Raw genomic sequence first — 17,389 nt, 5'->3', positions numbered from 1 at the left:
ACAGCTTTTATTTTCTCAAAGATTGGTATCAGAAGACAATACATTAGCCCTGCTCATAGAGAAACAGACAGGTGTATCCTGAAAATTGTGACATATAAGTTGCAACTCTAATAGTTAGAGGCCCATTGTGGACAAATCAGTTTCCTACTTCACTTGAGGTCAGGGAGAAATTTTAAGAGGGTTAATAATAGCTTCCTAATGTTTACCCCCAGAAATTCTATCAGGTTCTGTGATTGAGGAAGAAAGGAGTAAAAGGTTCTCATACTGTCAACAAAGGAGGAGGAAAATATTATTCTGTCTTTTAGTAGGTCTGACTTAAATGTCTGGGATTTTGAGAGGAGCTGTCAAGCCCTTCTGGCTCTAGTCTTTTTAGTACACTTAAATGTAAAAAAATTCAAAAATTCCCAATCACAGTTGTGAAGATTGCTTGCCAGGATCTCTGTAAGTTTGAGTGCTAATAGTAAGATGATAGTGTATTCTTATTCATTGGCTGCATCTCACCAGGTATCAATAGGTCTGTTATGTAACATGAGAGCATGACTGAAAGAACAACACATGTAAGACTTTGTTTAAAAAGAAAAACCTCATTGACCTTTGGTCCTTCATCCCAGGTCTCTGGCAAGTCCATGAGATGTCTTTCCTCACCCCTCCCCAACCCCCTGATATTTGGGTACTCTAGCTGAGACCAATAGCAGTGGTGAATATGGGGCCAGATGCAAACACCTTCTTTAGATAGGCAGGTCTCCCAGTGGAGGCATAAGGACACTAACCCACCAACAAAATTTTCAACCTGTCTTTAAGAAGTGAAAGGAGAAAGATGGAGCAGAGACTGAAAGAATGGCCAACTAATGAGATGCCAGACTTGAGACCCATCAGATGGGCAAGAGCTAATTGCTGACACTAGTAATGATACTCTTTTATGTAAAAAGGAGCCTAGCATTACTGTTGTCTGAGAAGCTCCACCCAGTGGCTGACAGAAACAGACGAAAAGATCCACAGTGAAATCTTAGACCTAGCTTAGGGAGTCTTATGGAAGAGTTAGAAGGATTGAGGGATCCAGAGGAAAAGAAATTCCATTGCAAGACCAACAGAGTCAGCTAACACAGTCCCTTGGGTTTTCTGAGAGACTAAACTACCAACTAAGGAGCATAAAAGGGCTGAACCTCCTGCCCCCAAACTCCCAAACATTTCTAGCATATATACAGTTTGGTCTTCATGTGGGACCTCCAAGAACTGGAGTAGGAGCTGTCTCTGACTCTGTTGCCTGCCTGAGCATCTTTTTCTCAATTGTACTTCCTTGTCTGACCTAATTTGGGAGAGAATGTACATGGTCCTACAGTGACTTGATGTGCTAGGTTAGGTTGGTGCCCATTGATGCCAATTAATGGAAAAGAAGAGGAGGAGGAGGAAGAAGAAACCCAAGAAAGCAAAAGGAGAGATGGTCAAAACAAGGACCAAGGGTCTAGTCTACAAAACCCACAGCTGTTGAAAACAGAAAAATACTCGCTAAGACAGGAAGCACTCTTCACACGGAAGATGTGTTGATTCGTCATTTATGCTAGTTAAACACAGCATGTTCTGTTTTCAATATCAAATCCCAAGGCATGCTGAAGAACAAAAATGTGTTGAATGGCTGTGTGTGAATGTTATTTGAATGCAGAAGTGTTGATACTCTAAAGACATTAAAAAGAACTATGATAAAAATACAAATATTTTCATAGAAAAAGCAAGTAGTATATAAGAACATGTGAGATGTGCATTTAGGGAGATGAAAATTTTAACAACAAAAACAACAACAACTCAGAAGAAAAACTGAGAAATTTGAGGCCAGCACACTCATACCATTTGATATGCCAAGGGGGGTGGGGGAAATCTGATATTGCCTGCAGCATAAACAAACAGAAAATCAAACAAATAAATAAGCAAACAAATCTCTGTATCTACACATAATAATAATTAAAGATGAGATCATACATTAAGGAATGAAAACATAAAGAATTGGAGTCAGGAGAGAGGGGAGCAAGAGGACACTCAGTGATTAAAAATCTACTTTGTCAAGAACAACTAATAAAAATTTTAAATATTATTAAGTCAAAAAAAGATGAGTTGATCAGTGGACTAGAGAGGACTGATGATCAGTAAACTTTCACACAGCAAATGAAACTTGCACAAACTTGAAAAAAGTTCAAATGACTAAAATTATCAACAATCTAAACACGAGCTATGACATAAAGAGAAGAGAAAAGCAAACAGAAAGTGAGTTTAACATAAAGATTAACCATTTTCTGAATCCAGCAGCAGACTCTCTTAACTGAAGTGGATTCCCCTTCCCAAATACATGATGTGAGCCTCTACCTCACAGTAATCTCACTGTTTGACTCTTTTGGGACATAACGCCACTACGGGAACAATTAGGGTTACATGGTTTCCCTAAAGATTCCTATCACTAAGGGTGGGAACCTAATCCAAGATAACCTGCGTCTTTGTAGGAGAAGTAGAGATACCAGAGATGCACCTGTTTAAGGGAGACAGCTTGGTGAGATATAGGAGGAAGTCAGACTTCTGAAAAACAAAGAGATTCTAGAGAAGCCAACCCTGTAGAAGCTTGGTTTTTAATTTTTCTGCAGAGGATGTCTGCATTTAATTATGAGAACCAATTACATTGCTCGAGTCCCACAGGCTGTGACATCGTTTTTTGTCTACCCTAGAAACTAACACAGCAAGCCACAGAACCAGGAATTTCGGAGAGCATGGAAGAGAACAAATATACATACATGTTCAAAACTCTATATTTAGACATATTCTAATTCCAGAAAACAAGTGTCAGAGTTCTGTAAAGTTTATGGAAAAGTTGAGCAGGATTTGCAGAGTTTCATATTTGCCCTCGTAATTAGCATTTTTATATTAGTATGCTACTCTGGTTAAGTTAGAGCTACTTTCTATATTTTAATCAATACTTTGTGAATCTGTAGTTAGTAAAGTGGTTCATTCTCTGGATTGAGCATTCTGAGAATGCTCACAAATGTATGATTGATTACATTTATCTCCTAGTCTAATCTCATAAACAGTTTTGCTGTCTAAAAAAATTCTTTTCTTTACCTGTTTTTCAACTTTGCTGGAGATTAATTCATCTGCTATAGTATTTTAATGCTTAGTTACCAGAGAGAGGAGCATTTTTTGAGAAGGATTAGAAGATGTGGCTTTGTTGAAGGAAACTGAGACTGAGCTTTGAGATTTCAAGTCCATGTCAGGTCCAGTTCTCTCTTAGCCTATGGACCAGGGTGTAACTCTTAGCTACTGATCCAGCACAATGAATGCTGCCACGCTACTGGACTAACCCCTGAAGCTGTAAAAAACTCCCCAATTAGGTATTTTCTTTTATATGAGTTGTCTCTTCACAGCAATAAAATAGTGACTAAGATATCTACTGTAGATTTATTTAAATTACAGTGGCATGGTATATATTTATCTATTACTTTACCTTTAATCTATCTGTATCTTCCTGTTTGAAAAGATAATACTCGGTTGTTATTCTTTTAAAATCTATTGGAACAGTAGGGACTGAAATCCATTACTTTAAAAAAATCTGCTCACTTGAATACAGTAGTAGAAACCACTGACACCTGATTTTCTAAGCATGCAAAGCAGCGATAGATTTTAAAAGCAAATAGATGCCCAGGGATTTAGGAAGAGGACTTTAAAATAGAATGGCAGATGATCTCTCAGAGCATTTCCAAAATGAGAACTGTTATATAATAAATATCAGTTGATGTCACAGTAAAAAAACATTACTTTTGCTAAATGGACAGTCTATTTGAAAGAATTATAATGTGCCAAATCAAGGATAAATACTTTCCAGTTTGAAAAATAGACTATTTCTCTTTTCCCAGCATCTTGAGCTCTCAACATCTCAATACTGTATGAATTGAAGTTATTAATATATCAGTATATCTCAGGTATTGTTGTCAGCTATTCAAGACCAACAGTTCAGAGACCTTAGAGACTATGCATTTGATTTTGTTTATCTGCCTGTTTTTAGATTCTTTTAAATCAACCCATGAGTGTTCAGTAATCCCTCTCTCAAGCACAACTTTTTTGACACAATAAGCTTTATACCAATAATAACTGATCGGTTTTAAACCTGTTCCTTAAGGAAAAATTATTGCTTCATGCAAAGTAGTGTTGCCATGGTGTGGCAGTAAGAATGCTTTGCTTTGCTATTACTAACTCAGAAAAATACCTTCACTCCCCTTATGTTTTATGTCACATTAGCATGGTTCTGGAAAATGGAAATGAGTCTTGTATAGTTACTTAGTTTCCTCAAGTATATTCTCTCTGTGTAGGTCTGAAGGGCAATGCAGCATCTTAGAGCAACTGACAGGACGTCACTGAATATTTACTGAGGCACAAGCCATTATACTCTCTGGTAATGATAATGTAAGGCTCAGAACAAGTTTTATTGATAGATTGACTTTATGAGAGAATTCAATGTTTCTTTTTCTAGGGCCATGTATTGGTTTTAGAAGCACCCTACAAAGTCTCTCCTCTATACATCATAGCATTTCCATATTAAGTCTTCCTTGTTTTTCTTCTAGCTGTATATTCCTCGGTCTTTTAGATCCGGCTGGGGGTACCATACTCATCCACATGGTCAAGTATGCCTTCAAAGTTAGTTCAAAAACCAAATGCATCATCAGCTACACTAACATCACCAGAGAAAACAGTTCTCAGTAATCAATATCAACAATGTTTGAATATACCATTTAAAACAAGAAAATATTATTTAAAAGTCCACAATAAATAATATATCAAAATAATATATGAAAAATGAAAGGCAATGCTAGAATTTGAAAGGGTTAAATGAAAGGAGGCAACTAGGGTTTCCTGTTCTTACAGGAAAGTTCTATTTCTCCAGCATAATGTTCTGCTTAGATGGTTATGGTGATATATGCTTATTATTGTAAAAATCAGGAGGCTGAGGTGGATCTCCAAATTGAGGCTATCCTAGATACAATAAATTAGGCCCTACAGGGTTTTGAAGCTCCAATATGCAGATCTTATCTAAATAGAAAGAAATAATTCTACCTGGACATTGGATATTCAACCATTAAAATTCTTCAGTCCTGGAACTCTTTATGTTCAGTGCATACAAACAGAGATGCCAGAAACGCCCATCTTTGGTATCTGTTTCTGTTTGCTACTACTGGCATTGTCTACTTCTTTACCAACGTTGTCTTGTGCTTCCTCTTGCACTGGCCTCCAGTCCTCCCTGCAAGCCTAGGTCTCCCTGAATGATCCAACTATATCCACAGAAATGCACTTTTAATTCTGCTTTAATGGGTCGGCATTGCAAATGTTTTTCATTTTTATATTTCCACAAACAATATGCAAATTATCCCACCTTCATTGTCTAAGAATGGAATTCATACAGATATGATCCATATTGGCTAATCTTAGGTGCTAATCACAAAGTAGTGCCCAGATTATTATGGAAGCATAGTTTTCCATATGGACTGATCCGTAGAGGTTTTTTTTTATACACAACATATAAAATAAGCTAAAGTTTAGAGATGAAAAAAAGTCTAGATATCAAGAAAATGAGAGAAACTTTTAAAAAACTGTCTTTACAGTTCCACATAGCAATGGCTGCTTTGAATATTGGTGTGCAAGGCTAACGCAGGTGGATTGTAAGTCTTAGGTCAGCTTGGGCTATTTAGAGTGACTATCCAAAACAATAAAGTTAAAATAAAAAATAAAATAATGCAACTACTTCATTTGCTCCTCTGGCCTGGAGTTGTCTTAGAAAATACAGCTTAAGTAATCCCTGTATATTAGACCTCACAGCCCAAGTATGTCATGAGTATTCTTTCAAAGAAGGGGTTTTAACAGTATACTTTGAACAAATAGAAGTAGAAAATTTAAAATAGTCTGAATTATTCAAATTGGTGGGATAATTTATTTGCACCTAATAATATAAGCCAGCAATAACCCAACAGCCTTATGATGATGTAAATAAGCCAATTATAAAATCAATCAGAATATGCCTCATCAGGGAAAAGCAAACTTAACAATACAGTTACAGATAATTTATAAAGAGGCCAGCTGAGTTTTGGGAAACAGCTCAGGACATGATCCCTTCTGATGTGGAAACCAAGAAGTGTCCGTGTAAATCTGAAAGACATGTGATGGATGACCGCTATGAAACATGTTCTGTAATCGATTCACCATGGAGACAATGGCTTTGCCTTAGGCATTTCATGGAAATATAAATCTTTTGCCATGTCATTAGAAATGCACTGTAACTGGGAGCACTCTAATAGTCATATGAAACAGACAAAGGTCAGAAAAGAGAGACATCAAGAATAAGAGCTTTCTTTACAACATGGAACTGAGTGTGTGATGGCCATTGTATATAATGGACAATAATGAGGGGTAAAAATCCCTAGTGTGTTTTAGTGAGACTGGAGCAGGAACAACAACCGTCTCCTCACGTATAGTAGCATGAACTGCTCTGATAACTTCCCAGAGACAAGATCAGTGTCCTCAATTGAGAATTAGCTACCTGAGACTCAGCAGTGTGTCGGTCTTCCCTCAAAGGGATTCATTATCCCTTCTGTTATAACCACTGGAGCCAAGTCTTTCTCTGTGAGGTGCTTCCTCTTCTAGAATGGCATACGCCCTATGGTTAGCCCCCTAGACATACCCTGACAGTAGACAGGAAGGTCCAACTCTCATCAATACATTGGCAGTTCTTTCCCAACTTTCTGCAAGAGTTTCAATTTTGTACACTATGAGTGGCAGCTGAAGAAATGGGCACTTCTACTCAGGTCATGGGATTATCTAGTTTCTATGTTAATCTGACAGCATTCTATGAAATATCTTTTTTCCTGTTTCTATGCTTGAATGCCTTCTGATAAAGTTACTTACTAATTTCAGGTTTCTACAACGAACATTTGCAAGGACGACTCGATTTATTAGCCGTGGACTTTCCTACAGTTTCCTTCTGAAGGTGTTTCTCCAGGGGAACTCCAAAAAAACGCCAAGCTGCAATAAAGGCTCTTACTGCATTTGCATTTATATTATTCTCTCTTGCTGTGATGGCTAGTATTAAGCCAACTTGTCACACAGGCTAGAGTCAATTTAGAGGAGGGATCTCAACTGGGAAAATGCTTCCATAAGACTAGGGTAGAGGCAAGTTTATAGGGCATCATCTTAGTTAGTCAATGATATGGGAGTGCCCAGGACATTGTGGGCCTCTGTGGCTTCCATACTAGCTCCAGCCCTATTGAAGCTCCTTTTAAGACTTTTATCTAACAATAAAGCAAATAAAGACAAGTAAAACAAACCCCAGGTTCCCCAAGTTGCTTTAGACTATGCTGTTTCATCACAGCAGTAAAAACTCTGTCATTTCCAGTCCCATCTCCACAGGTAGTGGTTTGAATAAGAATGGCCCCCAAAGGACCGCATGATTGAATGCTTCTTTTGCTGTTAGTAGAGCTCTTTGGAAATGATTCAGAGGTGTGGCCTTGGTGGAAGAGATGTTCCACTGGGGGTGAGCTTTGAGGTTTCAAATGTCCACGCCAGGCTCAACCTTGTTCTCTCATTGCCTGCTGCCTGCTGCCTGTGGATCCAGGAATAAGTTCTTAGTGCTCTGGGACCAAGCAGTGGCCAACCCTCATGCTCCTCCCCATGATGATTGTATACTAACTCTCTGGAACTGTGAGCAAGTTCCTGTGGAAATGCCTTTCATTATAAGTTGCCTTGGTCATAGTGTTTCTTTGCAGCAATATAACAGTATCTAAGACACCACACAAATCTCCTCTTCAGACTCTTCAATCTGTCTCTAATGTTACCGATTCTTTCATGAAATCATCCTGGGAAACCACCCACCACCACCACTACCATCACCACCACCACCACCACCACCACACAAAATTAATCTTTTATTCTTTTAAACTTCCATATCATTTTGAACACATCAAATTCATATTAACATGGCAATTTACCAAAATTTGTTTTGTAAGATTCTACTCTCTTGTCTAGTCTATAAGCTACTGAACAATTTAGATAAACTACTGATTCCTGGCATCATCTACCACAAGGCATGTGAATGGTTTTCAGTAAGCACTTATACACACAGAATTTAAAATTTGTTCAATCCTCTTTCAGGAAAATGTCACCTATAGGAACACATATGAAGAGGAAGACTGGCTAGGGATAATTCTTTTCCCTGTAGAGCTTAGATGAAATCTTTATTGTTTGAGCTTGGTTTATCCAAAGGTCACTAAATTTTCATTTATTAGGATTAAATTTGCTATTGTACATTTGTTGGAGTGACAGTGGCCTTTTTATGTTTGACATAGCCTTCTGGTGTAGAATCACAGGATAATCTCAATCTTAATAATCCCAATAAGCAAAATACAGGTTTGGGGAATCCAGAAAAGCTAGAGGAGTACTATGACTGTGGCTCTCTGGAAACCATTTGTCACTCTTTTTAGTTATATAGGATGCTATGAAAAACCAACCATAACCATTAGTGGCTTATTTATAGATGCAGGGAACATTCTTCTGTAGAAGCAGCTTTCATACACAAATTGAGTGTTATCAACATTGATGTATAACTAGAATTGTGGTTACCTTTCTCATTAATAAAAGCAACAGAATTCAGGTGCTTGTTTTAAAGACACATAAGTGGTTACAGATGGAACAGAGAGTATTGCACTGACCATAGTCTGTGTTTTCTGGCTCCCAACAATTTGATGGCCAAAAATAGGGTGTCTATAGGAAGAAAAAAACAGAGATGAATCTTGGTTATACACATAAATATTTAGTAGACTTTCTGGTTTGCAGTCTGTGTTTATCTTACCTGATAGCATGCAAGAGAAGGCTCCCAGAAAGGCAATACAAGGTTCTCATCTACATGTGCTAACCAATTTCAAAGCCTTCAGATCTGCCAAATGTCATCAGGGTTATAAAATAATGTTCATTTTTCAGTACCTCACCAATGGACACAATGTTAAAGAATGTGACTGCATTGTCTAAACAAGAGCTTCTGTTTCAGCCTCAGAGAATTATGTTCAGCAAAGTTTGGAATGAGCCATGTTTGAATATAATGACTTTTTCCTATGCATCCTATATCATTATTGCTTTTCATAAATTCAAAAAGGTTAGCTGACAGAGTCATTCTCTGGGATTTGTAAATTATCTGCAGACATCTGTTAATTATGTAATATACTTTCAACATTATTCAACTACAGGATTTTTGACATTTCCTTAGGAAAACATTCTTTCATAAAGGCATTACTGTAAACTTTTAGGAGATATAAAGCAGAGATCAGTTTTTAAACTAATAATATCTTTGATATGATTAACAATAGCCAGAAAGAATTCTGATTTTCTGAAGTTCTGGAAATACATTGAGTGATATACAAAAGAAAGTCTGATCTGGAATAAAAGCCTTAAGTTAATGAAAACTGTCCGTTTTAAGGGGTTTCTAAGCCTGCTAGCTGGACTTAGCACGAAGATTCAGTGGTGACCACAGATCTGCATCAGCAACTCCATTCTTTGAAACTGGAATGATGCAAGGAAGAATTGAGAGATTGGTGGCTGCAGATGCACAGGTGGTGGGTTGATTATATGTATCAACTAATCATTTTTGTACAATGAGCACATTTTCAGCCATTTATGATTGATAATTTTCCTCTTTAGCAGAGTGACTCTCAAAGACATAGAAAGGGATGCTGTGGAGATCTGATTGAATTATTTAGGAAGAGCTCTTTTCCAACTGGTCTGACACCTCTACTTCTTTGAAATTACTTCAGCCTAATAAAGGAAATTACTAATAGTAGTTTTCTGTACATATGAACAAAATCACAGTAGGAATTTGGAAGGAAAAAGATTGAACCCCTAGGTTAAGAGGGATGGCTAAGGCATATATAGGACACTCTCATCCTCTCCAATCTCACTTAATTCTGTGGGAGAGAGAACTTTGAAGATTTGATTACTTAGAAATTTAATTGGACCAGGATTCCAGTAAAGCTATAAGGAATGAAGTAGCTAAAGAGTGCTTTCATGAAAGTCTCCACTTTTTCAAAACCTCTTAGAAGGTGCATTGAATTTTGGTGCTGCCTTATGGGTGTCTGTGTGTGTGTGTGTTTGTGTGTGTGTGCGTGTGTGTGCATGAGTCCACGTGTACACATGTGCATCTATAAGCATAGTGATTAACTGGTTTTAGATTCTATTATTCTAGACGTCTGGTCAGATAGACACTTTTTGTTCTTATCTCTACTTTAAAAGAATTCTCTTTATTCTCTTACCATATATTTAGTGAGAATCTTACAAGTATAAAAATAAAATTTTATTTCCAGTTATTATATGGAAATGCCACAAAATCAGCATTTTCCACTAATACTGAAAATTTTTTCTCAGGAAAAGAAATTTGACTTGTAGCAAGAAGCTATAAGAGCATAACAAGACGATATAGTTTGTTATTTATTACCTATGCCTGTGGTGATTCTAGACTTTAGGACATTTTCATGCATCTGTTCTTCTTTTCCAGAGCTAGCCACCTTTGCTTATAGAGAACTCAGTCCAGTTGCTGCTCATTTCTCACTGGCCTTCAGCTACATAGTATGTGCATCAACACCATGAGAGAGATTTGAGATTGGCCTGGGGAATCATGTCAGGTCTCACTTCCAGTTAGCAAAGTGAGAGTGACTACATAATTTACAGTCTACAGTAAGCATTAAAAACACCCTACATTTCTAACATCTACTAAGACTATTACACACATTTGTTTGTGTCACAGCAATAAAATAAAAACTCTGGTTCTAGCTCTGTTCATCTCAATGCATGTCCTATATCTTCTTTATGTTCATAATGATGTTTGGAATCTACATGGTTCATTAGAAGCATTAAGAACTTAACCCATTGTTTTTAAATTTTTCCCAGAAAGTTGAATTTTGATTCAATTCAAACAATTTCTGTTGCTTTGAATCAGCATGAAAATAGAAAACACACTGGGAACCCTCAGGTATTATTACCTATTAGAGTTTTTCAAACAGAGAATAACACTTGCTAAACTTTACAGTTAGATATTTAGTTCACTCTGACTCTGTTGTTGATTTCTTTAGCCTTGTTATAGGAATCAATAAACAGATTTGCCAACCTGTCATATTTAGATCTTCCTTCAAAGGTAGATAGATCTTTTAAAATTATGGAACATTTTATAATCAATATCAATAATATAATAGTAGTATTGCATACAATATATCCAATAGCACATTAAACTTGATAACCTCTGTCTAAATTTTGTAGTTATGTGACAAATATGCTACTTCTTTCCATTCCCTCACTTTGCCCTAAAGCTCTTTAAATTTCTCTTCCTTCTCTGGATGTGAACTGGTGCATTGCAGCCTTCATTCATGACTTAGAAGCATAATTAAAACATTCAAACAAAATTTGTTCTGGGAAGGTTAAAAAAAAGAAATGGGTTTTAAATTGTGGCTAATTCAATACATTATCACTAACCTACATCTGTGTCTGAACTCATTTGTTTCATTAAAAAAATTAAGTTGGATAATTCTCAAGACAGCAGTCATATTGAGCATTTCCATTCTGAATAATTATTTTGGTTTTTTTACATCAGAGTTTTTGTTTATCATATCGATAAAGCAATCATTCTTTAAGGATTTGTGAGAATTTGTTGGTTTCCTTGTAACTTCTATATGAAAAACTTTTTTAAAAATTAGAACTGTATGAAAATATAATGCTTTAATAGTAAATATGTTCTCTTAAAAAAAAGAGTTAGATACATATAGACAATTGACTTGCCAATCAGTAATATTACATTTTTGGGGAGTTTGCTGGGACAAAAGTTGGTAATTGATCCAAAGTGGAAGTATAAGCCTAGTTAGATCTCTCAACTTTCTACTTACTAGATGCATTTTACAACTAATGTCTTCCCTATTTCCTTGATTCCAGTAAGTCACCTGCTGAATTTTCCTTAAGGCTTCTTATGCTAAGATATAACTTCAGTCTTTACACAATTCATCTTTCACAGTGTCCTGTTGGTAACTGATGATTGATTCTGGTGCTTTCAAATGAACATTAATTACTTTCTAAGTAGCTTAGGAAAACTATGCAATAGTTAAAGTTCTGTAAACACATAGGAAGGAAGTTCAGGCATTCTGATTCACTGTAAAAGGGCATCTTATTCCCACTTACTTGAAACCGGTAGAAGGTGCCGTCATCCTTTAGTGTGAGGACATGATCTGAGATGGGAAAGAAGTAGCCATGGGCAGCCATTAGCGTTCCCAGATGGAGAGCCTCCACTGTTCCAAGAAAGCAAAGCAAAATGAAAACAGCACTTGAAAGCCCCTTACGTTCACTGGAATTTGTCATTGTTGTGCACTACAAATGAGTAACATTCATCTGCTTCTCTTTCAGCACATTCTTATCTCAGACTTTTGATAGCCCCCTGATCAAGTCCCTGTTGCATAGAATAATCTCTCTCTACAAAGCTGTGTGCTTGTGTGTGTATGTGTGTATGTATGTGTGTGTGTGTATCTGTGTGTATAAATGTCTGTATGTGTGTCTGTCTCTGTGTCTTTGTGTGTATGTTTGTGTGTACATCTTTCTCTGTCTCTGTGTATCTATATGTGTATCTGTGAGTATGTACATATAAGTTACCATTTCAAAGTTTAGACTTTCCTGCTGAATGTCTACAAGTTCTAGTTAAAATTCTAGAGCTCATGTGGGCATAGAAAAAAATGTAAGAGACACATAAACTCTTTGTACTCCCACATTTGTCATAAACCTTGTGGGGTTCATATGAGAGTTACATACTAATGTATGCTGTGACATCAGACCAGGACCCATGCTTAGTAGTTATAGGATATATAGAATCATTATGCATTATGACTGATATGTTGGATAATTTTTACAACTTTTAAGGTACTTTTCTGGTGCTCCATTACTCTAGATTTGCCTGTGACAAGACAGATTGAGGGAGGCTGACTCTTCTAAATGGTGACAGTCCTTCCCATACTCCCCAAATTATTTTTGGGTTGATCATCAAATAAAAATGTAAGAGGATCTTTGAGGATAGCTGGGCAGTAACAATGACCCAAAGTCTACAGCTTTGGTCAAGTTCAGAGTCCTTGCATGCCTTTGCAGTCTTTCTCCTCTTTGGTCTTAGAGTCTGTGTGGTGGGAGAAATCATGATAAAGTTTAGTAAATATAAAGCCTATCTACTCTGACATTTAAAAAGACAAATATACTAGATACATTGTGGTACACTGCAGGTAACAAAGGCAAACAGAAGAAAGTGTTGGAAGCTTATGGGAGTGTGTTGGGAGCATAATGGGAGAGTGATGTAAGCATGATGGGAGCATGATGTGAGTATGATGGGAGAGTGATGTGAGCTTGATGGGAGCATGATGTGAGTATGATGGGAGAGTGATGTGAGCATGATGGGTTCATGATGTGAGCATGATGGGAGAGTGATGGGTGTGTGATGGAAGCATGGTCAAAGCATGACAGGAGCATGATGTGAGTGTGATGAAAACATGATAGGAACATGGTGGGTGGGTGGTGTGACCATGATAGGAGCATGATGCATGCATGATAGGAGCTTGGTGGGTGCATAATGGGAGCAAAATGGGAGTGTGAAGGGAGTGTGATGTGAGTGTAACAGGCAAGTCATATGTGCATCATCAAAGATTCAGTGTCCATTAATGTGTGGTTTCATTTCTGGATCTTCAATTGTACTCCATTGATCAACCTGTCTCTGTACCAATACCATGCTGCTTTTATCACTATTGTTCTGTAGTATTGCTTCAGGTCAGGGATAGTGAGTCCTCCAGAAGTTCTTTTATTGTTAAGAATTATTTTTGCTATCCTGGGTTTTTTGTTTTTCCATATGAAACTGAGATTTGCTCTTTGAGAAACTGTTGAAATTTTTATGCATATTGCATTGAATCTGTAGGTTGCTTTTGGTAGGATGACTACTTTTCCTATGCTAATCCTTTCAATTCATGAGCATGGTGAATCTCTCCATTTTTTGACATCTTCTCTTATTTCTTTCTTGAGATACTTGACGTTCTTGTCATACAGATCTTTCATTTGTTTGGTTAGAGCTGACCCAATATTTTATACTATTTGTGACTATTGTAAAAAGACTTGTTTTCCTAATTTCTTTCTCAGCCCATTTATCATCTGTATAATGAAAGGCTACTGATTTGTTTGAGTTAATATTATATCCAGCCAGCAATTCTCTGGTATAATAGTATTCAGCTATTAAAAAGGAGGATATCGTGAGTTTTGCATGGAAATAGATGGAACTAGACAATATTATCCTGAATGAGATAACTCAGACCCAAAAGGACATGCATGCTATGTACTCACTAATAAGTGGATATTACCCAAATAAGTACAGGATATAATCCACAAGACTCAAAGAGGTTATGAAGCTGAAGAGCCCAAGTGAGGACGCCTCAGTCCCACTGGGAGGGCGAAGAAAGCAATCACAGGTGGCAGAGTGAGAGAGGGACCTGAGTGGGAAAGGGGACAGGGAGGAGAGAAGGGGAACATGATCTTGAGTTGGGAGGGGGAGCATGAGTGAAGCCATGAGGGCCAGTAGAAAGAATTGAAGTAGGTAACCTCAGAAGGTAGGAGGTAAGGAGACCCCCTGGAATGTAGCAGAGACCAGGGAGGTGACAGACCCTCAGGACTCAAAGGAAGGGACTTTAGATGAAATGGCCAGCAGCTCCAAACCCCGATACTATTATTAATGCTACGGTGTGCTTATAAACAGGGGCCTAGCATGAATGCCCTACAAGAGGCCCAAGCAGCTGAAGAGTCAGATGCAGATGTGTGCACACAATTAATGGCTTAAAGTCAGGGATCTTGTGGTTGAAATAGAAAAATGCTTAGGAAGCTGAGGAGGGGGTGTTCCCATAGAAAGACCAGCAGTCTTAACTAACCTGGATCCCCTAGACCTCTCAGACACTGCCAACAACCAGGCAGCAAACATTAACTGATATGAGGCCCCTGACACTTATACAGCAGAGGACTGCCTGGTCTGGCCTCAGTAAGAGAAGCTGACCCTAACACTTGAGAGACTTGAGGTGCCAGGGAGAAGGGAAGTGTAGTGGGTTTGGGGCTGAGGGTGGGGACATTCTCTTGGAGACAGGGGAGGAAGAATGGGATGAAGAACTGTCAGAGGGTAGACCGAGAGGTGGATAATGACTAGACTGTAAGGAGACTAGAGAATAAATAAAATAAAACAAAATAACTACAGACAGCTAAGGGATGCTTAGAGCAGAAGAAATAGTCTTCCCTGGGAAAATGCACACTGGTTATCAACATCAAATGGTCTGCCTCAAAAATTACACAAGCAGTATGATACTGACTGAGCAGGTTGAATTTATATACTTAAGAACATACACAAGATGTGTATGTACAATAATGAATGAAAAAGATATCATGAATTTGAAATAGAACAAGAAAATGCATAGGGAGGGGTTTGAAGGAAGAAAGTGGAGGTCAGAGATGATGTATAGTATAGTCTCAAAAAATAAATATTTAAATGGAACACTTTAGGCTGAGAAGAAGGGGCATCACCTGGAACTCAGATCTCCAGGGAGAAATAACAATTAAAATTTAGCAAATATAAAGTTTAGCTGCTCTTACATTAAAAAAAAAAAAAAAAAAACAAATATACTAGATACCCAATGGTACTCTGAAGGTAACAAAGGTAAACAAAAGGAAGTGTGGGAAGCTTATGGTCCTGTGTGGGAGGGTTTCAGGAGTGTGATGGCTGCACAAAAAAAAAAAAAAAAAAAAAAAAAAAAAAAAAAAAAAAGTAATCTTGAATGTTGTTGTCATGGAGTCCTTGTGTCTCAGCCCCTCTCCTTACCAGGAGTGTGATCCTTGTCATGTATCTGATCTCAGGTCCTAACATCTTTCACAAAGAGTTATAAAATTCAAAATTACTTTAGGATAAAAGAGCTAAAGCATGTAATAAATTTGCTGTAGTAATCGCAAACACTGAGTCCCCAGTGTTTATATGTGTTAACTCACTCATTCTGGGAATTAGAAATTGGGCTCAATATTTTAAAGACTATTTTATTTCCAATCTCTGGTTCTTCAAAACAGAAACTTTGGTTCATATAAGCTTTCTCAAAGTATTCCATTCCAGGTTTGTAATTATTTGTAGCATTTTTCTCTAAGTTTTGTTTTGACATTTTTGGGCATCTCTTAGGCTTAAATTTATATTTTCTTATTCTTTAATATGAACCAAATAATATTTAAATACAATTCAGAATTATTACACTATGATCTAATTCATCATTTATAAATGATTATTTTAATTATACTTCTGCCTATGTTTTGCTTTATATTTTCTCATATGAATTAGGACTTTTTTTGACTGAATTATACCATTTACCTGACAAGATATTAAGTCACCATTACTATGCATCCCCACTTAAAAATATTAAAGTAGAAGGCATAAAAATTTCTTAATACTCTTCGTACTAAAGATGCTTCCAGCCAAATATATCAGAATTTTCAGAAAGCTGCCTCAGAGCTGGGTGAGCCAGTGACCCACACACTGTCACTCAGAATCTCCACTTGGCTCAATAGCAGCTTCTTGGCTACATAAACATTATGGGGAAAGTAATTCATCAGCAGCCTCAGGCACACACTTCCTGTAAAAAACACTGGGAACCTTGCAGGGAGGAATGACAGGTTATATTTCTCCATCATTCCTTCCTTTCTGATGTGATTCTAAGATTTTCTTTTTATGCTCTTCCCTTAATATTCTCTACCATGTCATTGTAGCTATCAAAGATCCTCAGTGAATGAACGTTTGTTGAAGAATGAATGTATGGTGAAGAATATTCTCACAAGTTTCACTATGCACCCAGCTCTTTTCCTATCAAATATATTTATTCACATTACTATTGTGTGGAATCTCAGTGAGGCTCAGTTAATGAACACCTGCAATGATTATTTTTAATATATTGAGGTAATTAAGAAGATATGGCTTTTCTGGAGTAAGCTTTTGAATAAAATATCTATTAGTTGTATATCCCAAGTCTAGCATATTTTGAGTATAAGATTATATTCAAGTCAATAATTGGTCACATCTACAAAGGATAATTTGCCATTGTTTATGTCTTGCTGGCAGAAAATGGTATAAAAAATTAAAACCTTACATTTTGACACAAAAAAGAAGTGGAAGACATGATTTTGGCAAAGAAGCCCAGGGAAGATAAAACTTAAATGATTAAGGATGTGGACTTAAATACAATTTACAACACTTGGGAATGAATGTATGAATTTCTATCACTATTTAGCAATGGCCTGACTATGTGAAAACTTT

General features: G+C 37.0%; 1 protein-coding gene across 2 annotated transcripts in view; it reads right to left on the bottom strand.

The window, feature by feature from the left end:
* Positions 1-17,389, bottom strand: part of RGS7 (regulator of G protein signaling 7) — a 393,216-nt gene that overhangs the window by 74,467 nt on the left and 301,360 nt on the right. For both annotated transcript variants that reach the window (XM_080924215.1, XM_080924214.1), the window contains exons 5-6: positions 12,226-12,332; positions 8,727-8,778 (exon numbers count right to left, since the gene is read on the bottom strand). In XM_080924215.1, the coding sequence (XP_080780341.1) occupies positions 8,727-8,778; positions 12,226-12,332 (159 nt within the window). The remainder of the gene's footprint in view (positions 1-8,726; positions 8,779-12,225; positions 12,333-17,389) is intronic.

The sequence above is a fragment of the Micromys minutus genome (genome assembly GCF_963924665.1).
Source record: "Micromys minutus genome assembly, chromosome: 1".
Taxonomy (NCBI): domain Eukaryota; kingdom Metazoa; phylum Chordata; class Mammalia; order Rodentia; family Muridae; genus Micromys; species Micromys minutus.
Note: the sequence above shows the minus strand (reverse complement) of the source record. Positions and strands in the feature narration are given on the sequence as shown.